The 25,353-nt window shown below is 41.3% G+C and overlaps 1 protein-coding gene across 5 annotated transcripts in view; it reads right to left on the bottom strand.

Annotated features, from left to right (window-relative positions):
* Positions 1-25,353, bottom strand: part of Csnk1g1 (casein kinase 1 gamma 1) — a 116,496-nt gene that overhangs the window by 49,891 nt on the left and 41,252 nt on the right. For 3 of the 5 annotated variants that reach the window (XM_051156662.1, XM_051156663.1, XM_051156664.1), the window contains 2 exons: positions 16,303-16,343; positions 8,161-8,230 (listed from right to left, as the gene is read on the bottom strand). In XM_051156662.1, coding sequence (XP_051012619.1) covers positions 8,161-8,230; positions 16,303-16,343 — 111 coding nt within the window. The remainder of the gene's footprint in view (positions 1-8,160; positions 8,231-16,302; positions 16,344-25,353) is intronic. The other 2 variants (XM_051156665.1, XM_051156666.1) reach the window with 2 other exon arrangements.

The raw sequence follows: 25,353 nt of genomic DNA, 5'->3' as shown, positions 1-25,353 counted from the left end.
GTCTAGGAATGGTGACTCATACCTACAGCTCCACCTATTCACAGGTGGAGACACGAGGACTGCTGTAAGTCCAAGGTAGGCTACAGTTTTGTCTCAAAAACAAACCAGGTGAGAGAGAGTACTTGCTGTGGAAGCCTAAGAATGATGTCGTGTGCCCAGCTTGGTGTTTATGAGACATAAGAGATAATGTAGTTTTAAATTTTCTTCCTTTTGGTAGGTGGTGGTGGTGGTGGTGGTTTCGCTGTAACCTATACTAATGGCAAATTCACTTTGAAGCCCAGGCTGACCTCAAACTCACAGTAACCACAGCCATGTGAAGGAAAGAGAGAGGATTGCTGGGGGCCTGCCATCCGCTCAGGGTTCAGTAAAATGCCCTCAAGGGATAAGGTGACGACCTGGTGCACATGTATATATATATTACATAAAAGCATTCTCTCATTCTCTCTCTCCCCCCCCACCCCCGCTGTAATTAAGGTTTTATTTGTTATTTTTGTTTGTTTGGTTGGTTTGGTTTTTTGAGACATTCTGGAACTTGCTATGTAGAGCAGACCAGCCTTGAACTCACAGAAATCTACCAGTCTCTGCCTCCCTAGTACTGGGATTAAAGGTATGCACCACTATGCCCAGACAATTTTTAAAAAATGTTTTCTTTCTTTTAATTGTGTGTGTGTGTGTGTGTGTGTGTGTGTGTGTGTGTGTGTGTGTCTGTCTGTCTGTCTGTCTGTCTGTCTCTGACGGTGTCATACTTTCGAGGACTCCAATTCAGTTCCCAACATCTATGTCAGATGGCTCCAAACCTGTGACTCCAATCCTAGGGGGTCCATTGCCCTCTTCCTGACTCCAAAGGCACTGCATGCACATGATGGTGTACATGCCAGCAAAACAGCTGTATATGTGGAATAATCTGGATTTAAAAAATCAGTGCTAGTACAAATTTCCATCTGTAATTCCAGGAATAAACAACATGGCATTACCCTTTAACTGTAAGTTGGTCAAAATAAATAACTGATATCTGAGACCTAACGGTGGGAACAGGATGAATTCTGCGATTGTATATGACATATGGGTTGTCAGTCTGGAGGCCTAGGATAGCTGTGATTGTGACCAGTGTAAAAATCATAAAATTAAAACATCTTGAGGGTTTGGAGATGTGTAATTATATTGAGCAACTGTCAGGTATGAGCTGTGTAGGGAACTGTAGGTAACTAAATCATGTCACAACATTACAAATATTGAACACGCTGAGAGATTATTTTTACACCGAGATCTTACTCATTAACTCTACTATACAATTATGTACAATGCTGTAAGAGACTTGCTCCTCTTCTGGAGCCAGCCCCAGTTGGCCCTTCTCTTCACTTTAGTACTCAGTTAGGCTTGGTGGCACATGCCTAAAATAGCAGGACTCAGGGGGCTACATATTGAAATTCGGTCTCAAAGGGGATTTTAAAAAAGAGAGGTTCCGGAACAGAAGAGGACTCAGAAGTTGAAAGTGCTTCCTGTACAAGCCTGACTCCTGAGTTCAGTCTCCATAACCCATAATGAATGGACAGAACCAGTTCTCTAAAGCTGTCCTCTGTCCTCCAGACAAGCATCATGGCACATACATATAAATTAAGAAGTAAAAAGAGAATTAAATTTAAATGTTTTAAAATTGTTTATGAAAGAGAAAGATAAAAAAAAAAGAGAGAAATTAAAAAACCCACTCAATTTTATAATTTCCTTTACTTGTAAAAGTTCGGAAAAATTTTCTCTTTCAAGAAAAAAAGCCATTTATATTTTACACATTTCATTTGTTAGTTTTTTCAATTACAGTAGAGTGTTGTGAATTTGTTTGACCCGTACATATCTCACAGTGACACAGTGTACTGACACCCTTAGAGTGTGTTGTTTTTGCAAAGTGCAGACCAGACTGGAGGCATTTGCTCAGTGTGAAGGCAGTGTTTGTTACTTGGAATTTATCTTTTACATTCAAAACAGAAGGTAAAGTTCTGGAAATGAGCCCAGCTAACTTATGTGTAAGGTGACTGTACTAGAGGGTTGTGGTTAGTTCCAGAAAATTGTTACTGTGCTTACACAGGCAAAGTTTTAGAAGAGTGAGCTTGCTAGTGGGGGCTCATTTTTCAAATTAGCATAGTAGTTAAGATTCTAGCGACATTTTCTGCTCTTTAACACTAAGTTATACGTGTTGGTATCGTTTTGTCTTAACCTCTTTCTTAAGCTAGCCTGTGTTTTCTTCCTTGTTCTCAAAGCCACCCTTTGGGCATTGCATAGGGCATCATGAGTACTCTTGGAGCAGTGCTTTTCAACCTTTCTAATGCTTCAATTCTTTCTCTGTGTAGCCCTGGCTGTCCTGGACTCACTGTGTAAACCAGGCTGGCCTCAAACTCAGAGAGGTCTACCTGCCTCTGCCTCCCGAGCGCTGGGATTATAGGCGTGTGCCACCCTGCCTGGCTTTCTGCCAGTTCTTAAATTCTCTCTTTTTTTTTTAATTTTATTTTTTATTTATTATGTATACAGTGCTCTGTCTGCATGTACACCTGCAAGCCAGAAGAGGTCATCAGATCTCATTATAGATGGTTGTGAGCCGCCATGTGGTTTCTGGGAATTGAACTCAGGACCTCTGGAAGAGCAGCCAGTGCTTTTAATCTCTGAGCCACCTCTCCATAACCCAGTTCTTAAATTCTAATCTTAGAAAATTTGTTCTTTGCTGAGTGGTGAGGACTACAGGATTCCACAACCCCTGAAAAAGCTATCAGATAACTAACCCAAACTCGATCAGCCAATCAGTTGAAGCTGGGACAAAGACTCTAGCCAACCCCTGATGGTCTTAAATTTACAAGTAGTTCTGGCTGCCAAGATGGCATCTTACACCAAATGTTAGAAGAAATGGGAAAGGCTGATAATGTGTGTGTGGGTAGGATAAAGTAAGGTAAGCAGAAACTGAAGTGAAAGGTGGAGAAAAAATCAGATAAAGAGTGTGAGAAACAAGAAGAGTCAGCCAGCCAGCCAGAGGTTTCCCAAGATCTCTGCTCCAATCTGTCATGAGATGGGTATTTTCTCTTTCTTAACTTTCTGGCATGTCCCTTCAGTCCTCTAGTAAGTCTAACATAACTTAAATAGTTAAACTACTTGCAGTCAAAACAATGACGACCACACCACATAAACACTGCTCACCTGCCTCCTCTTTCCCCAAGTTTTCTGAAGTACTCACTGGATGACAGGCACTACGATATATCTTCCTACAGAGCAAGGGAGAAAAAAATGAAGGAAAGACACACCATGCTCTGCCAGCATGGAACAATCTGAGAAGAGTAATACAGTGAGACCCTGCCTCAAAAAAGAAAGAAAGATAGAAAGACAGAAAGAGTTTGTACAATAAAGGATGTGTGTGATATGGAAAAGGATAAGAACAAACTTAATCACACATGCTGGGGGGAAGTTCACAAAGATAAAACACTACTACGACAACGTGCTTTGCACATGTGGCTGCTGCTATAGAAACTTTGTACCGCTGCAGAGTATGCAGTGAATAAAACTGTGCATCGATGCATTATGCATCCACAGAGCGTGATCACAACACAAACTCAGTCAGAATAGACTCTAATGGAGATTTAAGACTTCCAGGACCCCTGGGTGTGGGAGTGCACGCCTGTAATCCCAGCACTCCTGAGGCAGAGGCAGGCAGATCTCTGGGAGTTCAAGGCCAGCCTGGTCTATAAAGCAAGTCCAGGACAGCAAAGGCTACAGAAACCCTATCTCGAAAAACTAAAAAAGGTTTCCAAGACTAATTTTCATTGTCTGTACTTTTCACCCTTTATGCTAACTTTAGATCCTAATCTCACACATGACTCCACTCTTTCTTAATAGTTTTCTTTATAAAGAATGGTCACCCTTAAAACCCTAAATTCTAAAAAAAAAAAAAAAAAAAAAGATACTTATAAACTGATGTGATCTCTGGTTGGTTTAGTTATCTGATGATAATGATGCTATCCCAACAGCTAAATGCTCTGAAATACAGTGCTGTGGAAATACCAGAAGTTTTGAGAGAGGGAGAGGGAGTGGGGCTTAGAACCAGTGGCCCAGTGGCTGCGCTGCTGCTAACAATGCGTCACTGCAGCAGACCCTTAGAACAGGGAACTTGATGAAGCAGCACACAGATGGGAAACTTATGGTCTAGGATTATTAATCTTGCTTTCAGTTTTTCAGTATTTTAATTGTTTTAAACGACAACATTCAACTTACTGAACCTCCTTGTCAACTTACTGAACCATTGCTGTGATGAAACACCCCAAGCAAAAGTAACTTGGGGAGGAAAGGGTTTATTTGGCTTAGTATCCTGAATCACAGTCCACTGAAGGAAGCCAAGTCAGGGTTTCTCTGTGTTGCCCTGGCTGTCCTGGACTCCCTTTGTAGACCAGGCTGGCCTGGAACTCACAGCAATCCACCTGCCTCTGCCTCCTGAGTGCTGGGATTAAAGGTGTGCGCCATCACTCGGCTTGTTCAGCCTTTCTTATAGAACCCAGAGCCACCTACCTAAGGATGGCACCGCCCACAATGGACTGGGCTTTCCCACATCAATCACTAAGTACAAAAATGCTCTAAGGCATGCCCACAACCATATCTTATAGAATCATTTTCTCAACTGGAGTTCTCTACTCTCAGATGCTTGTGTCAAATTGATATAAAATTAGCTAGGATGGCCAGGTTTGGTGGCGCACGCCTTTAATCCCAGCACTAGGGAGGCAGAGGCAGGTGGATTGCTGTGAGTTCCAGGCCAGTCTGGTCTACAAAGGGAGTCCAGGATAGCGAAGGATACACAGAGAAACCCTGTCTTGAAACCCCCCTCCCCCAAAAGCTAGGACACACTTTTATTCCATTTGTATTTTACTCTCAAATCCATACAAAATAATACAGTTTAAAGACTATCAACTTCTTTAATCCCAGCACTTGGGAGGCAGAGGCAGGCAGATCGCTGTGAGTTCAAGGCCAGCCGGGTCTTCAAAGCAAGTCCAGGACAGCCAAGGCTACAAAGAGAGACCCTGTCTCGAAAAACAAAACAACAACAACACCCCCCCCCAAAAAAAAGACTATCAACCTGTTGAAGTTTAACCTGCTAAAACAAATCTTCGTCTTTAAATCAGAAAAATTTTAATGAAAACACATGCATGTAAAGACTAAGGTGACAGGTACAGTCATGAGCACCTGTAGTCCCAGGTGTTCTGGAGGCTAGAATAGGAGGGTCCCTTGAGCCCAGCAGTTAGCTAAGATATTAAAATTTTTCTGAAGATTTGTTTCTGAAATGTTAATGTTAGTTTTTTACTCATTCGATGCTAGAGAATCCAAAAATTCTTTGGCTATTTTAGGCCACTTATGTCTCAAGATCTGAAAAGTAGCTGGATGTGGCGCACACCTTTATTCCAGTACTCAGGGGAGGCAGAGGCAGGTGGATCTCTGTGAGTTCAAGGCTAGCCGAATCTACAAAGTGAGCCCAGAGGACAGCCAGGGCTACACAGAGAAACCCTGTCTTGAAACAAACAAACAAACTATCTGAAAAGTGATACTATAATGTAACTATTTTAATAAGAATTGCACAAAATTCCTACTGGAACAGGCTTACGTTCCAAACTTTTTCAATGGAGTTTTGGGCAGCTATAATAAGTAACAAAAAGATGTCTCTCTTATTTACTTAATCCTTGTAGAAGTAATTAGGATACTTCACCCAAATATCCCGAATTTGTCATTCTTATCTCTATTCTGTCTGCTTCCTTCAGGTAGATAATCTCCCACAACTGGCACAAGCAGTAGCAGAATGAGTGTGGGAGGAGAGCGGGGCTGCAGACACACGCACAGGAGAGCGGGGCTGCAGACACACGCGCAGGAGAGCGGGGCTGCAGACACACGCGCAGGAGAGCGGGGCTGCAGACACACGCGCAGGAGAGCGGGGCTGCAGACACACGCGCAGGAGAGCGGGGCTGCAGACACACGCGCAGGAGAGCGGGGCTGCAGACACACGCGCAGGAGAGCGGGGCTGCAGACACACACGCAGGAGAGTGGGGCTGCAGACACACGCGCAGCTCCCTGAGTGAGCTGCGGCTCCGAGCGCTGACATGCTGAGAGCTCAGCAACTGAACCAAATGCCTGGTCAAGTGGGGGGATTTACCATAAGTCATCAAAATTACTGTTTAAAAACATTACTTACGGGGACCAGCAAGAGGTCAGAGGGCAAATAAAGCATTTGGTGTACAAGCCCAATGACTTATTTCTCTTACAAAGATTAATTTGTATTAGTTTAAAATATGTATAGGGAGCATGTACATGTGAAACTGTTGGGCTCAAGTGACCCTTCTACCTCAGTCTCCCGTATTGCTAGATTACAGATGTGTGGATGCATATTAGAAAAGAGAGGAATGGCCTCTTCTGGTGGCTTTATTTGGAAGGACTTATAGAAGATATATTGGAAATTGGCCTGGTCACTTCCCCAGGCCCACTCAAGCAACTGCTGAGTTGGATTAGGTATGTCTTAACCTATGTCTCAGATTTGTGAGATACGAGGTGTGTTTTTCATAATTAGGATAAGATAGTTATCACCCTGAAAAATTTGAAACTCACAACATTATGAGCCAGATATTATGGTGCTCACCTATAATCCTAGCTCTTAGGAGGCTGAGGCAGAAGGACCACCACGAGCTCAAGTCCAGACTGGCTCACACAGTCAGTTCCAAACCAGTTGTGGTGACAATGTAAAAAACGCTATCTCAACCAAGCCAAATCAAACTAGACCAAGCCAACATTATCAAACTAGGAAGAACACCAGAAGCAAAAATTGAGAAGCAGCTGTGGTGGCGCATACCTATAACCCCAAAACGTAGGAGGTGAAAACTGCAGCATCAGGAATCTTGGCTACCTTGGGCTATGAAATCGCATCTCAAAACAACCCAACAAACATGGTCTTAGTGGCCTTTGAGAATCTATAAGGGGTTTCAAAATAATCCATTATTTAAAATTGAATCAAATTCTACATTGCATATATAAATCATACAGCTGTGATGCTACACACGTCATAATAAAATAATGCAGAAACGTTAGAGAAGAGCCAAGGGCAGCAGAAGAGGAAAGGCTGAGGATGAACACGCTTGGCACATAAGTCATCACGTGGAAGAACTAACTTCCTAGTTCTAGTAGCTAGAAATGACATGGGCGCCCTGAATTACTCACCATGCTTCTCAGTATGTATGGTCTAGTTATATATAGAAACAAATATGTATAGCTACTTATTTATAGACAAACAACAACAAAATTCCATCCATTTTATTTATTTTCCAGTTGCAATTTTAAAAACTACACCATCATCATTGTCATCATCATTATTATTATTGTTATATGTATGGGTATTTTGCCTACATACATATCTGTGCACCAAATGTGTGCCTGCTGCCTGAGGAAACCAGAAGAGGATGTTGGAAACCCTGGGCTGGAGTTACAGATGGTTGTGAGCCACCATGTGTGTACTGGAAATCGAAACTGGGTAGGTCAGCCGGGAGGTGGTGGTGGTGGTGGCGGCACACACCTTTAATCCCAGCACTTGGGAGGCAGAGACAGGTGGATCTCCATAAATTTGGTGCCAGTCTAGTCTACAGAGAGAGTTCCAGGACAGTCAAGGCTACAAAGAGAAACCCTGTCTCAAAAAAACAAAAAAGAAAACAAACAACAACAAACTGGGTAGGTCCTCTGGAAGAGCAGTCAGCGCTCTCAATTGCTGAGCCTCCTTTCCAGCCTCTGAGTGGCTCTTATACATGAAAACAATGAGTAAAACCAGTGCTGTATTTTAGAATTTATCTCAATCAAAGTTCTAAAGCACAGCATGCAAATGACCAAGCTTTTCTCCTTTTTTTCCCTGGCATGTGTAAAGTCAGGAAAGAGATAATTCCCAAATCCCCATAGCATCTAAGGGTTGACCTGTGGCAGGGTCATTAGCAATCCTCTTAACTGGACCTCTGGAACCAGACAGCAAATAGCTTTTGGGGGGCCATGTTTGCCACCTGTCCAATAAACAGGGGCGATAACTGGGCTGGTAAAGGAGGCAAGCCAGCCAAACTTGCTTTAGGGTGGCCAAGTCGTCTCTGTGTCAAATAACGGGAGAAAATTTAAAGGACTTACCTGCACTGCCAAGCTGTTTATAAAATCTGTATTCTAAGTGAAGCTGTGGAGCACGTGATTTTATTGGTTCCTGAAACCCAAGAAGAAAAACTGTGATCAAATTTCAACAAATGGGCTTTTTCCCAATCTTGAATTTTCAGAACGAACCGGACAAAGATCCTTTCATGTTTTAGAGACGATCTTCCACATGACAGTATGTTGTTACTATAGTTGTCTTTAGAAGCTCAGTTAGAAGTTGGATTATATGCAACCTCTGTCATAGGCAGTCAAAGTAAAGATAAATTCTCCATGAGCTATCGCTCTCTCTGAGTGTGGAATGCTCTTCTCAATGTGCTCAAGCACCAGGTCGACCTTCTTTCCTTTTTTCCACCCTTGCCAGTAAATCACTATGTGGCCCCAGGTGACTTTGAAATCTCAACCATCCTGTCTCTCTGACTCCCGAGTATTAGGATTACAGGTTATGTGCTGTTGTGCCTGGCTCAGACGTCAAATCTTTACAAACAAAGTGGATATTTCTTGCTTGGGTTATTATGAATTCTTGGTGGTAAGCACTTTATCTTCAGAAAAATTAGTACATGCTAAAATACACTTTCAAAAACACAAAAATTCAGATGAAATTAAAAGTAATCTAAGTATCTTTTGTTTTAGATAGCCATTAAAGCTTTGGAAAATTTCTTGGGGGCAAATTATTATTATTGTTGTTGTTATTGTTATTAATTATTATTATTATTCTATGTGCTGTGAATTCTCTACATAGCCCAGGCTGGCCTCTAACTTGCAAATCTCCTGTCTTAGTATCCTAAGTGCTGGGTTCAGAGGTGTGTGCCATCATGCCTGGCTCCAAGTACTTATCTGTATCAATATACTATAGACCATTTTATATGACGAAGATCTGATTATATTTTCTGTTCACTCTGTGTGAGGTGTCTTTAGTGAAGTATGTACCTATGATTACCTTTCTCAAAAGTTAGTGAAACACCACTGTGCTAGCTACATATTTCCAGGCTTAGAATTGAACTGGAAGATGCTAAGAATGAAATAAATTTATTTATTTATTTGGCTTTTGAAGACTAGGTTTCTCTTGTGTATCCCTGGCTGTCCTGGTCTTGGTTTGTAGACCAGGCTGGCCTCGAACTCACAACAATCCTCCCGCCTCTGCCTCCCAAGTGCTGGGATTAAAGGCATGTGCCACCATGCCTGGCTTGTTTTTCTTTTTTTAATCTAGAATTCATGTATGTAAACCAAACAACAACAACAAAACTAAAAATAACCTATTTGGTTGGTATCAGTCTTTTTTAACAAAAATTGGACTCTTTTTATCAAGCATAGTGGTTCATGCCTTCAATTCCAGTACTTGGAAGGCTGAGGCAGAAAGACCATCTACAATTTTGAGCGCAGCTTGAGCTGTATAATGAGTTACAGGCCACCTTAGTCTACAGAGGAGAGCCTGACTAAAAACAACAAAGCCCAAACCAAAGAGAAACAGTAAGAACAATGAAGGGAGTTTCTAAAGTTTTGTACAGCAGGCAAACAGCCAAATATTGCTCTATGCCACACCTAAGAATTGGTATATAAATGATAGGCAAAAACCACACAAGATTGTTATCTCTTTTTTAAAAACTCATTATTAGCCAGGTGTGGGGTCCCCTGCTTTTAAGAGGCAAACAGATTTTTAAAAAGAGGCAAGCAGATCTCCAAGTTAGAGGCCAGCTTGGTCATCATGGCAAATACCAGGCCTGCCAAAATTACATGTTTAAGACTCTGTCTCAAAACCAAACCAAACCACCCCCCTGTGCCCGCCCCTGCAAAACTCCAATCAACCAACCAACAAAAACTCATCATCAACCCAGGCATGTTTATGATCTCTACAATCTTAATATTTAAGATGATAAGACAGGAAGGCCTTGGTTTGAGGATATGGTGGAGTATATGGAAGGCAGCCTAGGCTGCAGGATAAGACCCTTACTAAAAAACAAACAAACAGTAAACTAAAATAACCACAACAACCAAAACTTCTTGAACATGTGCACTCAATTAGGATCCATACTATCAGAGCAGCAGAGTAGTGCTGATGAGTGAGTGCATGCAGAGACTAGAACCTTCCCCTGTTGCTAGCCTTACCATAAAATGGTGCAGCTGCCAGCACTTCCACTTTCCTAACACTTGGGAAACGGAGTCAGAAAAACCAGAAGTTCAAGGTTCACCTTGCCTACATATCAAGTTTGAAGAAAGCTTAAATGACATGAGAGCCCACCTCAGAAAACAAGATAAATGGACGGATAGATAGATGGATAGATAGATGGATGGATAGATGGATGGATGGATGGATGGTGGATAGATAGATAGATAAATAGACAGACAGACAGACAGACAGATAGATAGAAGGTGCAATTTAAAATGCCGTAGTCAATCAATTCTACTTCTGGGTATACATCATAAGCATGTGCCACCACAATTGGTTTTATGTGATGCAGAGTAATCAAAGTCAGGACTTTATTCATGCAAAGCAAGCATTCTACCAACTGAGCTACATCTCATCTCCTCAAACAGTTCGTATCATATTTTTGTAATACAGCATTTAAAAATTTATCTTCTGTTTCAAAATAGACAACAAATTATTGCTATCTTTTAAAAGGTCTACATTTTGTTAGGACATAGAATCACAGAACTCAAATTCTTCTTCCAAATTAACTAATTCAGTCACCTGTTGATTTTACTTAAGTTTAAGTTAAATAAATTCAGATACTGGATAATTTACACCCACGAGGAACTTCATTAAAGAAGAATTCACAGCATTAAGCCATCACTAGAGTTGAAAGTGGTGTTTCCCGAGATCGAGGCAGCTAGAGAGAAGACGTAACTAACAGCATGGCAGTCCTGTTATCGCGGTCTTCAGGACAAGGGCCACTCTTCACTTACTTACAGGTCATCTACTCTGCACCAACAAAGTAGCCAATTACAGAATATGTCCAATAGCAAAATCACCAGCAATAATTTCATGAGAAATAGAAAGGACAAAACAGATGGAACTAGAGTAGGAAAACTACTGCCTGCCTCCAAAGAGGTAATCTCTAGAGAATGGTAAAGCACAGGGAAATGAATTTAAAAGCCATAGAATCTTTACTTGAACGACAAACTAGAAATCTTAAGAAAACATTCAATCAAGTATTCAATAACTTAATTAATAAAGAAACCAAACAACCACTTTTCATAGAATTCTGGTGTTGAGAGGAGCTTATACCTCACACATATTCACACAAGACAATTTTGTTTTGTTAATCACAGAAATGTGCACCCTTCAGTCAGTCTCTTGAGTAAACGGCTGAAGCCTACTCAAACAAATACAGCTTCAGGAGCTGTTCTGGAAGCATTCAGAATAGAAAGCCTTCTAGACATACCAACAGCATTTTAGAGAAAAGCAGCAAGATGAGCAACACACAGACTCTTATTTCTAACTTTTTCTAGATTTCATTAATTAATAAAAGGAGCCCACCCCACTATTTTGCTTTTACTTTGTATGTATATGTACACATACGTATACCTTTTTTCTTTTTGAGACAGGGTCTCATATAGCTTAGGCTAGCCTTGAACTTGCTAAGGAGCGGAGGATGACCTTGAAACCAAGATCTTCCTCCTGAGTACTGGGCCTGCAGCCATGCAACTGACACCCACGCTGTTTTGTCTGTTTTGGTAACATCCCTCATTCTATAACCCAGAACGTTCGGTGGTCCTTCTGCTTTACCTCCTGAGTGCTGAATTTGCAGATGGGAGCCACCATGCCTAGTTACTTTGAATATGTGTTTAAGATTTACTTATTTTTATTTATGTGTATATGTTTATATCTCTGTGTATGTTTGTGCATGTATGTAGGGTTGCCCATGAAGGTCAGAAGAGGGAGCTAGATCCTCTAGGGCTGGTGTTTAAAGCAGTTGTAAATCGTCTGACATGGGTGCTGGGAACAGAACTCCAGCTCTCTGCAAGAACAGCAGTGCTCTTTCCTACTTTGTATATTTTTAAGCAGTCTTCAACTATTTCTTCTTCTCTTCTTCTTTATCATTGTGTGTGCATAAATGGAAGGGTGCATGTGCCATAGTGTATGTGTGTGTGTGTGTGTGTGTGTGTGTGTGTGTGTGTGTGTGTGTGTGACTGCAAGGCAAGCACAATTATCTTCTGAGCTGCCCAACTGGCTCTACTTTATGAATTTTTAAAAGTTCCTTAAAAACTAAAAGGGCAAGACCTCCAATGAAGATCCAAAGTAGAATTAAAACTGCTGTACCAGCCTTGTGTTGGTGGCACACACCTTTAATCCTAACCCTCACAGGCAGATCTGAGTTTGAGGCCAGCCTAGTCTATAGAATGAGTCCCAGGACAGCCAGGGCTACACAGAGAAACCCTGTCTTGAAAAACAACGGGCTGGGTGTGGTGGTGCATGCCTTTAATCCCAGCACTCGGGAGGCAGAGGCAGGCGGATGGCTGTGAGTTCGAGGCCAGCCTGGTCTACAAAGTGAGTCCCGGACAGCCAAGGCTAACACAGAGAGACCCTGTCTCGAAAAACAAACAAAAAACAAACAACAATAAAAACAAAATAAAACAACCCCCCCCCAAACAACAACAACAACAAAAGAAAAAGCAGTACCAAGTTTCTCGGAATTGTGTGGCAGATGTGACTGCCTATGAACAGAGGGCTGGCCATCTGCCAGAATCATGGCTTTTCTAGAACACACAAGCCTGCCTGAAATCCTTGATCAATGACAAATTTATGTATTAGAGGATCTTGATACTTCACAAAAATGTAGCTTACAATGAAAAGAGATCAATTTCTATTGCTCTAAGTCCCTTGAATAAGTTCAACAGGAAGGGATGAGATGCACAGATGGAATTGGTATATTCGAAACATGAATTCTCAATTTAGTCTTTCTTACCTTCTTTCATCTTCTTTTGAACCCAGGACCCCACCCATATTAAATATGCACTCTACCACTGAGCCATAACCTCATGCTCTAATTCTACTTTCTCTACTGAACGTACAAAGCAGAACAAAGCTCAATAAAAGTAAAGTAAAATGTTTGTCAATGATATGAACATGTTATAGAAATTACCTATATAGATTAAAGTGGTATGAACTTGATAAAAGAAATCTAGACAGAAAGCCTCAAAAGAAGCCTTGAAAAAAATATGGACGCCGGGCGTGGTGGTGCATGCTTTTAATCCCAGCACTCGGGAGGCAAAGGCAGGCGGATTGCTGTGAGCTCGAGGCCATCCTCGTCTACAAAGCGAGTCCAGGACAGCCAAGGTTACACAGAGAAACTCTGTCTGGAAAAACCAAAAAAGAAAAAAATATGGACAGTGTCAAATACAAAGCAGTAACACAAAATTGTATGTATGTATGTAAGTGCGTATGTATGTATGTATGTATGTGTGTATACAGTGCTCTGCCTGCATGTACACCTGCAGGCCAGAAGAGGGCATGTGAGTCACCATGTGGTTGCTGGGAATTGAACTCAGGACCTCAGAAAGAGAAGCCAGTGCTTTTAACAACTGAGCCATCTCTCCAGTCCTTGTATGTATGTATGTATGTATGTATGTATGTATGTATGTATATATGTATGTATGTACGTACATATATATTTATTTGTAACATTAAAAAGACAAGTTTTTATATTGTTTTAGGATTTTTTTGGTAAATGTTTTGTTTTTAGTTTATTGAAACACTGCCTCCACTGTGCTGGGATTGTAAGTGGATACTAACAAGTGTGGCTTTCAGTGTTGTAAGGGCTGCTTCTTCCTGTTAAGTAGCCTCAGATAATTAAGATTATTCTGTCTGAAACAGAAAAAGTCACAGGACAAATGCTCTAGGGCATACTTTCCCAGAACTACATTTCTCTACAGAACAGGTAGATAATCCCTTATTCACTCATTTTAGAAGATATTCGACCTGCATCACTGCATGGTCTGCCTCTTTTCTTGCTCTCATTTCTCTACCAAGAACTCCAAGTCAAAGACAAAAACAAAGCAAGTGGAGTTGTAATCCCAGCACCGATGGTGCTTCAGCACAAGGGCTGCCATAAACTTACAGTCAGCCTGGCTACCCACTGCGATCTGGGCCAGCCAGGGATATTGGGCCAGACCAGGGCTACAAAGTGAGATCCTGTCTCAACAGGAAAAACAAGCAAAAAAGAAAAGGGTGTGTGGGTGTGTGCTGGTGACATAGGTTGGTGGCAGAGTACTTGCCTAGCTCTATTACAACAACAAAGAACAACAGAACAAACCCAAGGCCGGGCGGTGGTGGCGCACACCTTTAATCCCAGCACTCAAGAGCCAGAGGCAGGCAGATCACTGTGAGTTCGAGGCCATCCTGGTCTACAAATCAAGTCTAGGACAGCCAAGGCTACACAGACTCAGTCTCGAAAAACCAAAAACCAACCAACTAACCAACCAACCAAACAAGCAAACCCAAACCTGAACATGATGGCAGAAATTTGCAGGCCCAGCACTTGAAAGAAAACAAGTGGATCAGAGTTCACTGTGATCCTCAGAAATACGTGGAGTTTGAGTTTAAGGCCAGCCTGAATGACATGAAACACCTCAAAGAGGGGAACAGAGTGAGGAGAGTTTCAGAGAAGTTGCCTGCTTTGAATCCTGCTAACTGTTCTGTCCTTAGTAGAAAAACTAACCTGGCAACTGCAACAACAGAATCCTAACAACCCCACAAACTGACAAGCTAAAGAAGAAAAAAAGACTAAGCAGAACAGGAGAGAATGTTTTTGTGACATTTTTGTTTGTTTCTTGAATCCCAGCACTCAAGGAGGCGGAGGCAAGCAGATCTCTGTGAGTTCAAAGCTAACCTGGTGTTCAGAGTGCGTTCTTATACAGCCAAGGCTACATAGAGAAACCCTGTCTAAATAAATAAATAGATTAGATAGATAGATAGCAGACAGATAGGATCTCAATGCACTGGCTAGCCTCTAACTAGCTATGCATCTCAGAATGATGCTGAGTTCCTGATCTCTTGCCTCTGTCCTCCAGTCCTTGGAGTTACAGACATGCACACCATAACCAATTTGACAGCTCTATGTTTTGTTTTGAGACAGAGTCTCACTTCGTAGCCCTAGTTGGCCTGCAACTCACTAAAAAGATGAGGCTAGCCCCTAACTCACAGAGATCCACCTGCTTCTTAAACTCAAACTCAATATACACCCACGAATGGCACTGAACTCCTGATCCTCCTGCCTCCTCCTTTCAAGCATGGAAATTGAAAGCAGGTGCTAAAAAACATAGGCAGCCATACCTGGCTGGACAGCTTCTTAATGTAGTTCTTAATCTGTGGGTTGCGACCCTTTTGGCAAATATTTATCTCCAAAAACATTTACATTACAATTCAAAACAGTAATAAAATACAGTTATAAGTAGCAATGAAAAAGTTTATGGTAGGGGGTAGGTCACCACAACATGAGGAATGGTATTAAAGAGTTGCAGCATTAGCAAGGTTGAGAACCACTGCTTTAAAGCATCAATGAAATGGTCAGATTTTTTTTTTCTGTTAAATGTATTAGTAAATAAATACCCTACATTTAAAAAGTGGATGTCAAAAGGCTGCAGAGAAATGCTCAGTGGGTTAGAGTACTTGTTGCTTGTGCAGATGACCCACATTCAATTCCTAGTACTAACAACACAGTTCACAACCATCCATTACCTCCAGTTCCAGGGGACTAAAACACCTTCTTCAGACCTCCATGGACACCAGATACACACACACACACACACACACACACACACACACACACACACACACCACTTATACACAAAATAAATCTAAAAGCATTAACAACAAAATTAGATATCAAGCTGGGATCATGAAAGACACAGCCTAGAGAATTATTTGTTCTTTCAGCTATTTTTTAAATCAACTAACTTTTGACTCATCTTTGCTAGCACTATGGTTAGTATAGCATTTATACAACAGTACACAGTACATAGTGATTCATCATTATAACACCCTGATGGAGGAAAGATGACTATCTGGCATCATATGCACAGTAAAAATAGCAGTGTTATTGTGAGTGCCCACAATGACTTCCTGTAAGAAGACATTAGCAATGAAAACATCAAAACACAAAGGCCACAAACACACATTCTACTCACCAGTTTAATGGCTACATATTCATTGGTGTAGAGATTTTTTCCTAAGGGAAAAAGAGAATGTGTATATTTAGTGACACTGGCTTACAAGGTCATGAGAAAGGTGGATTTTCCAACTGGGCTCCCATATGTGAAGCCGGAGCTAAGCCCAGATAATGAGAACCATCAGGCCTAGGACACAAACAGCCTGAGAACCGAAACTGTAAGCCACACAGAGACGCTGCTTTGTTTAAAAAGGAGAAAACCAATCAAGTCCACCCCACTTCTCATCTTTATGCCCCCCACACATGCAGCCTTATTATCTCAGTTATTATGGCATTAAGCAAACTGAGAAGAAACGGCCCAATTTCAAAGCTAGACATTTTAACTTGGAAAAGGTAGAAGCAGAAGAACCAGGAATTCAAGGTCACCCTTGGCCACACACTGAGTTTAAGACCAACCTGGGCTACATGAGCTCTTGTCTCAAATCTCCTCCTACCTCTAGAAAAAAATCAAACTCAAATCAAGGATATAGTTAAGAGGTAGCATGGAAGAAGAGATCTAATATTTAAGGTGAACTGAAGGGGCAGTCAAGTTCAGCCAAGGAATAACCCTGGAGAGCACTATGAACAGAAAGAGAAAATAATTACTGTGATGACAGAAGAACCAGGGTAGTCTCAGGAGCTGAATTTCCCCACTGTGACCTCTCTCCTCCATAAAGTATGAAAAAACAGTATTTTAACAGCTGAAGAATGGGTAAGATCATTTCAGGAAGAGAAAACTGGAAAAGCAAACAAAAATATAGCAGGAGATGCTACTGACTGAGTGTGGTGCAGTCTGTAAGTTTAATGAATATCAGGGAAGAGTGAAGAGCGACAAGGAGCGGTTAAAGCAAAAACGGAGAGAGGCGGTGGCGGTATTAGGGAGACCTTAATACCACTCAAGGTTAAGACAGAAGACCTGGAGGTAGAGTAATCACATAACCAGATCTCTGACTCAGAATGATTATGTATGAGGCAGCATAAAAATTAACTAAAAAAGTAGGAGAGCAGAAGTAAAGGAATCCATCTGAATGGCTTAATATCTATCACATATAAACACCACCCATGCAAGGCAAGCCACACTCAGTTCTCCACCTTTAGAGAACATGTCCTAGCTCCACACAGTCCAGTGTATGTGATTAAAAACTCAGCCAAGAAATTATATAATGTGATGTTAACACAAAAATATGAACAAGTACATAGAAGAGTCTGGAAAAAAGAGAAAAGCATATTTGTGTACAAACAACATTTCAAGTCAGAAAATAACCTGAAGAAAAGGTCAGTTCTTATACTGGGGGAAAAAAAATCCATGTTGAAGATGGTGATACAATACCTTTAGCTCTAGCAGTGGGGAGTCAGAGAATAGGTGGATCTCTCTGAGTTCAAGGCCAGTTTAGACTACCTCAGAAGTTCCAGGCTAACCAGAGCTATATAGTAAGGCTCTACTCTATCTCAAAAAAAAAAAAAAAAAAAAAAGCAGCTAGGTATGGTGGCATACACCTTTAATTCCAGCACTCATAAGGCAGAGACAGGTGGCCCCATGTGCGTTAGAGGTCAGCCTGGTCTTACAAAGTAAGTTTACGTCAGCCAAGGCTACACAGAGAAACCCTGTCTTAGGAAACAACAACAACAACAACAAAAAACAAAACAAAAGAAAGAAAGAAACCTTTGTTTTCTTTGGACACTTGCATTTTTTTAAAAAAGGGATCTGAATTTTATGATATTGTAAATTCATTTTAGTATACTTTTCCTTAAATCTACAAGTAAAAAAAAAGTTTCCCAGAATAATGTGACTTATTTGTTCTATAGCTTAGTGCACAGAGGCCCTGATCTACCCCATATGCTCTTAGACGTGCACAGTGCAGAGTAAAGCTACCCGAGGCTATCCGAGGCTACCCGAGGCTACCCGAGGCTATCCGAGGCTACCGGAGGCTACCCAAGGCTATCCGAGGCTACCCGAGGCTACCCAAGGCTATCCGAGGCTGTCCACGGCTGCCCTCAATGGTCCTTTCTGGCTTCGGACCATTTCTTCTCAGGTGCCACATCCTCTAATTGGTTTTTGCTTTGTTTTGTTTTGTATTTCGAGACAGGGTTTCTCTGTGTATCCCTGGCCGTCCTGGACCCCATCTGTAGACCAAGCTGGCCTCAAACTCACAGCGATCCACCCGCCTCTGCCTCCCGAGTACTGAGATTAAAGGCGTGCGCCACGCCGGGCATGGTGGCACGTGCCTTTAATCCCAGCACTCGGGAGACAGAGGCAGGCGGATCGCTGTGAGTTCGAGGCCAGCCTGGTCTACAAAGTGAGTCCAGGGCAGCCAGGGATACACAGAGAAACCCTGTCTCAAAAAACAAAACAAAAAAAAAAAAACGTGCACCACCACGCCCGGCCCTCTAATTGTTTTGAGTCCAGTCTACATTTTCTAGCATATCACACGACCAGCTTGTGTTTAGGGGTATTTCAGTGTGCGTGTGCGTGTGCGTGTGCGTGTGCGTGTGCGTGTGCGTGTGTGCGCTGCTACTGACCTATATCCCCAGCCTGAAAATTTTTTTCCTTTAGAAAATTTTAAGGGGTCATAGGGTCTCACTAGGTAACTCTGATTGGGCTGGAATTGGTTTTTTATACAAGGGTCAAGAAGCTTAATAACACAAAAAAACACCTAATTTCTAGAAAATAGTACTGTCATGTCTTTTTTTTTCCCCCCACTGAAGACAGGATCTGACTGTATAGCCAGTCTGGCCTGGCTATGTAGGCCAGGGTGGGCCTTGAACTCAGAGATCCACATGCCTTAGCCTCCTTGGTGCTGGGATGTATAACCACATCTCTCCATCCATCCATCCATCCATCCATCCATCCATCCATCCATCCATCCATTTATGTTTGGAGATAGAGTCTCAAAATATAGCCCAGGCTAGTCTTGTACTCATAAAACCTTCTTGCCTCAGCTCTCAAGAGCAGGATGACAGTTACATGCCAGGCATATTACATATATTTCTTGTTACCTTAGGGAGGCAGTGTGTTTCCTGAGGACAAGAACGTTTTGTGTGTGTGTGTGTGTGTGTGTGTGTGTGTGAGAGAGAGAGAGAGAGAGAGAACACTCACTGAGGATTAAATTCAGAGCCTTGTCTATTAGAATTCTATTAGAATATGTAAATGGCCTATCATTAAGCTACACCCCTAACCATCAATATTTTTTTAAAGATTTATTTATAACATACACAGCCTTCTGCCTACATGTGTGGCTGCACACCAGAAGAGGGCACCAGATCTCATTATAGATGGTCATGAGCCACCACGTGGTTGCTGAGAATTGAACTCAAGACTTCTGGGAAAGCAGACAGTGCTCTTAGCCTCTGAGCCATCTCTCTAGCCCCACCATCAATACTTCTTATATCCCCAGCAACAAATACAGTACTGACATATAGTAACCGATGTTTGCTAAAGTGGACCAAATGGGTCCAATTCCTAGGAGGTAATTGGGTCAGGAGAGAGAGGCTGACTTATTGATGGGTTGAATCACTAGTGAATTCATAATGTGATGGCACTACTGGCAGGTAATAAAAACTAGTACACAGGGCCTAATGAGAGGAAGCTGGTCACCAGGACATGTTTTGAATGGTCTGTCTATTTGTAGCTCCCGGAATCTTTCCTCTCTTCCTGACTTTCTTCCTTGCAGATACAATAAGGCGCATAGTTCTGCTGCACTATACAGTTTAGCTACGTGTTCTGCTTCCCATTGGCCCATAACAACAAACCCAGCGGGTCATGGACTGAGTATCTGGAACCATGAACTAGACAAACCTCTCCTCCTGTATGCTCTTTATGAGCAGCTAACATATAAATATGTTTTTGCTTCATTCCTCAGTATGCTGAGCATCACCAACAGTCTTATGATAAGAGAAAATCAAATGTATTTAAAAAATATTATCCTGGCTTTATTGTATAAAATAAAAGAGAATAACTAAAAGAAAAACAGTACATTTTCATAGCAAAATGAACAACAAGTTTCATATTTTATATTGGTATGGATTTTTATATTATGATAGAAATTCCAAGTTATATTTACTACAACACACTGTATTTAAAATATTCTGGTTTAAAATACTCTATATACTGTTAAATTTTCAAGGTTATAAAGGTCTATTTGGATTAACAAAAGCTAATTTAAGATATACATGTCCACTGCATGCTTGTTCCTGACTGGTCTTGAATGCATGAATGGTATTTTTCCTGCTGTCAAACTAATAATTTAACACCAGCCATCACAATTGATACTTTCTCTCCTAAATCTTCAAATGTACCCAATCTAATGAAAATATATACAAATAAGATTCTAGCCAGGTGTGGTGGTGCACGCCTTTAATCCCAGCACTTGGAGGCAGAGGCAGGCAGATCACTGTGAGTTCGAGGACACCCTGGTCTGCAAAGCAAGTCCAGGATAGTCAAGGCTACACAAAGCAACCCTGTCTCAAAAACAAAAAACAAAAAACAAAAACAAAACAAAAAACAAAAAGCAAATCAAAACAAAAGATTCTTTGGCATAATCTTTTGGCAGGGTAGTGGTGGCACACACCTTTAATCCCAGCACTCAGGAGGCAGGGGCAGGTGGATCTCTGTAAGTTTGAGGGCAGCCTGGTCTACAGAATGAGTTCCAGGTTAGCCAGGGCTACATAAAGAGAAACTCTGTCTCAAAACAAACAAAAGGAAGAGGAGGAAGAGGAGGAGGAGGAGGGAAATAAAAAAATCTTTCCAGCACTAGGAAAGTTAACCAGTAGTGATGAAACTTCCAGGTTGGTCACAGCTTGATTTCTCCATGTCCTATGACTAAATCCATGTCCCAGGACTGAGTAGAGTGTCTTCAGCAATAGGGTCTCAGTTGGTCAGTCTGTCTTTCTTTTTTAAAATTTATGTATGAGTGTTTTCCTCATGTTTATGTACCACATGCATGTCTAGATGCCCTAGAAGGACTGAACAAAGGATCAGATCCCCTGAAAATGGAGTTATGGATGGTTGTGAGTCTCTGCAAGAAGAGTAAATATTCTTAACTGCTGGGCCATCTCTCCAGTCCCCAACAATAGGGTCTAACCATCAAGTTTTAGAGGGTAACCAAGAACAAAGGCACTACCTGGGAACAGGGGGTGAGGGGACCTGGTATATGGAGTCCACTGACCAACAACTCAAAAAGAGGTAACCCATACCTGGGCCTGGACGTTTTAATTAAAAGTTGATCGCCTATGCTGAAGTGAGTTTCCATGTGGCCTTATTACAGGTCTTCAGGGTTAGTTATCTATCCCTATTGCCTCTGTCCTGCCCTCCCACTTATGTACGGTACTGGACAAGCAGAGCAATCGCTAGCTTACCCAGCTGTGAGCTCTACACGCTGTAATAATGACAGGCTTCCAAAGATATGTCTACTAGTGTGAATAGTGGCTTAGACATTATGGTTGTAACCAGTACCTTTCTGACTGGATTTAAAGTCAGCTCCACATGATGAGACTCATGCCTGCCTGGTACTGTTAACTAGGGCCAAAACAGATGGCTGGCTAGCTAACAGGCTCCAGGAAAGAACCTAATACTATTTATTTTTATGCTACACGGACATAGCAATAAGCTGCTTCCTGAGTTCCCATCTACATATCTACAGAGCAGTGCATGTCTTCAAACATCACAGTGGAGCTTCTTTTTTAATACTTGGCAGTTAATGTAGACACCCACAACTGGTCAGAGTGCTCAGTTCAATACAAGACATTTATACTACACCACCTGTCAAGGCTAAAAGATCATCACGGAAGAGGAAGCCAAAAGATCCTAAGAGCCAGAAGTAGATGTCTGAGGCAAGCTACTACATAGTGAAACAATGTTTCAAAAAGGTGAAGGCGAAAACAAGAAGTTGAGACTAGGGAGGGGAAAATGGACTAATGCTGCAAGATTTGGGTTTTGTTTGGTTTCGTTTGGGTTCTGTAGGCTTAAACATTAAGGCCACTGCTTACTACAAATGCCACACAAGGAAAGAACAAAGGAAGCATACTTTACCCTCTCTGTCTACCTGACAATCTACTTAAACAAATAACTAAAAATACTCAGAAAAATCTCTGCACTTGAAAGGAGAGGGACCATGACACACACCGACAATGCCAACATCTGGGAGATAAAGGCAAGCATCAGAAGTTGAAGGCCAGACTAGGCTAGACAGCAATTCTGACAGCAGCCTGATCAAATAAGACATCACACTCAGGGTGGGAGGTAGGGAGGTGGGGAGAGAAAGAAGGAGGGAGAGTGAGAAGATGAAGAGGAGGAGGAGGAGAGAGAGAAGAGAGAAGGATCAAATAAGGAGAATTCACTAACAGGAAACAGATGAGCATGTTTACTTTAGATAGTGATCTATGTAATGAATTCTTACAAAGGAATTTGGGGCCCAGGGAAAATGTTCAGTAGGTAAAATTCTTGCCCTGCAAGATGGCAGCACAAGTTTGATCCCTGGAACCCACACAAAGGTGGAAAGAGAACTAATTCAACAAAGCTGTCTTCTCAGCTCCATAGGTACAAAGTGAAAAAACAAGTGTGTGTGTGTGTGTGTGTGTGTGTGTGTGTGTGTTCACACACCCCACACAGAAGAGCTAAAGCAGAAATGTACTTGCTGTATGTATGTGACCTTTCCTACTTTAAATCTTCTGTTTTCTGCACAATCTACTCACACAACAGAAAGAGTGAAGGATGAGGCATACAGCCTACTCTACGGGTAACACTAAGACACAGCCAGCTGAAGAGAAAGTTAAGTTCTTTCCTCTAACTACAAAGGAAGTCAAAATAAGGTGTGTTAGCCTATGATCTCAGCTGAAGAGAGAGTATTTAGTATGAGAAAAGACTGGGCTTCAGAGAGAGAGAGAGAGAGAGAGAGAGAGAGAATGTGTGTGTGTGTGTGTGTGTGTGTGTGTGTGTGTGTGTGTCAGTCTCCCCACTCTCCTACTAGGTTTTTCTAGACAAAGTTTCTCTGTGTAGCTCTGGCTGTCCTGGAACTAGATCTGTAGACCAGACTGGCCTTGAACTCAAAGATCCACCTGCTTCTATCTCCTGAGTGATTAAATAAAAGGTGTGCGCTTCTACACCAGGCTCAGAGAGACAGCCTTTACAAAAATAAAAATAACAATAACAATAATTAAATGAAATACCAAAATTATCCTAGATTCACCAGAGAAAACAAAACAAAAATCTAGTACTCTGAAAGAAGAGAAAGACTATATATTTATCTTTTTAACTGAATGATTTTTTTTCATTTCCATGTAAATTTCTAATATAAATCTTGGACTTCAAGAAAACAAATTTCCAGAAGGTATTTCTTGGTCTTCATAGAAATTAAGGCATTTTGGGCTCTGAGAATTCTTAAGCTTATGCATTAGAAACTGCCTCTCTGTCATAATTTTGTGTTTATTCCATAACATAGCTAATGCAAGCAGTGTGATGATGGTAAAACAAAGTCAATCCACTAAATGAATGAGTATTTGCAAAACTAATGCTTAAGCAACTGAATAGTAGCTAGGAAGACATGTAGTGTGAAATTACACATCTTCTATTCTCACTAGCATCTGGCTTATTGGAACGTGAACACATCTCTACATATGAAGGCCTTTTTATTGTTCTAGTTAGGTGTAATTCTAGGTTACTAGCCTTCTATAATAATAATAAAAAAAACATTAGCCAGGTGCAGTGGCGCGCACCTGTAATACCAGCACTTGGGGAGGCAGAGGCAGGTCTACAAAGTCCAGGACAGCCAAGGCTACACAGATTAACCCTGTCTTAAAAACCAAATAAGTAAATTTTATTCTTAACATCTTCCAATTCAATTTTGTACCTGGAGATATGCACTTAGTATAGTAATGTTTCATTAAGAACTAAAAAAGGAGGTAAACTGTCTTAAGTCAATTTGTACATTTTGGAAACTGCTAACCCACACTGCTGGTTCACTCAGGAATTTAAGTTTTATTCCTTCTCAAGTCTCTGAGGGGCATTGAAGACAAGATAATATAGTTCTATAGCCAAGTTTAGCTGGTTAGGGGACAAGATCGTTTTAGATCAAGATAAAGAAGTTAAGTTATTAGAGTTGAGATAGGATAGATGCTGAATCTCATTCGGAGATCTAGACCCAACAAGACAGGAAAAACACTTACTTCAAAGGAGACGAATGCAGATGGCCAAGTCACTATGAATGTAACATATATAGTACTCAGTATTCTCACGATTGTCACATGGTCCTCCCTGCTGTATGTAGTTTGTTTTACACATGTGTAATTAAATAAAAGTATATATTAAAAAAAAAAGAACTAAAAAGGTAATGATGGGTATATAATTTTTTTTCACTTTCCCCCCTACAATCATCAAAAGTAGCAGAGGTTTAAAAACAAAACAAAACAAAACAAACAAACAAACAAAAAACCAATCATCCATATTGCTAACCTCACAGTGCTCCAAAGGTCAAAGTTTCTTATGATTAATTTTCATAATAATCCATACCTTCAGCAACTATTTAGGAGCTAGAGAAATAGGTCAATAGTTAAGAGTACTTGCCGTTCTACTAGAGGGCTCTAATTTAGCTGCCAGCACCCACATAAGGTGGCTCACAACTGCCTGTAACTCTAGCTCCGTGGGACCTAATGCCCTCTTCTGGCCTCCTTCAGGTGCCTGCACATACACAGAATAGTCACACACAGGCAAATGCACATAAATAAAAATAAAGATTAACAAAAAAGATTCATCTAGAAGGATAGCTTTTCACATTCTCCATTTATAAGGTCTTTATTTTCTGTGTGGGGTGGTGGTAGCATGGCTGTAATTCCAGCACTGGGGGACTGGGGGAGGCGAGTGGTAGGTTTATAGAGGCAGGAAAATATCTAGAAGGTCAAGGTTAAGGTTTCCTGGTCTACATAGTGAGTTCTAGGCCAGCCAGGGCAGAATACTAAGACTCTGCTCATTAGCAAACAAATTTCACTTCTCCATTAACATAGCATAGCATATTAAAAAGCATATAAATTCCCAGTATAC

Source organism: Acomys russatus, chromosome 14, assembly GCF_903995435.1.
Source record: "Acomys russatus chromosome 14, mAcoRus1.1, whole genome shotgun sequence".
Classification (NCBI taxonomy): Eukaryota; Metazoa; Chordata; class Mammalia; order Rodentia; family Muridae; genus Acomys; species Acomys russatus.
The sequence above is the reverse complement of the archived record's forward strand: the minus strand, read 5'-3'. Positions and strand labels throughout refer to the sequence as shown.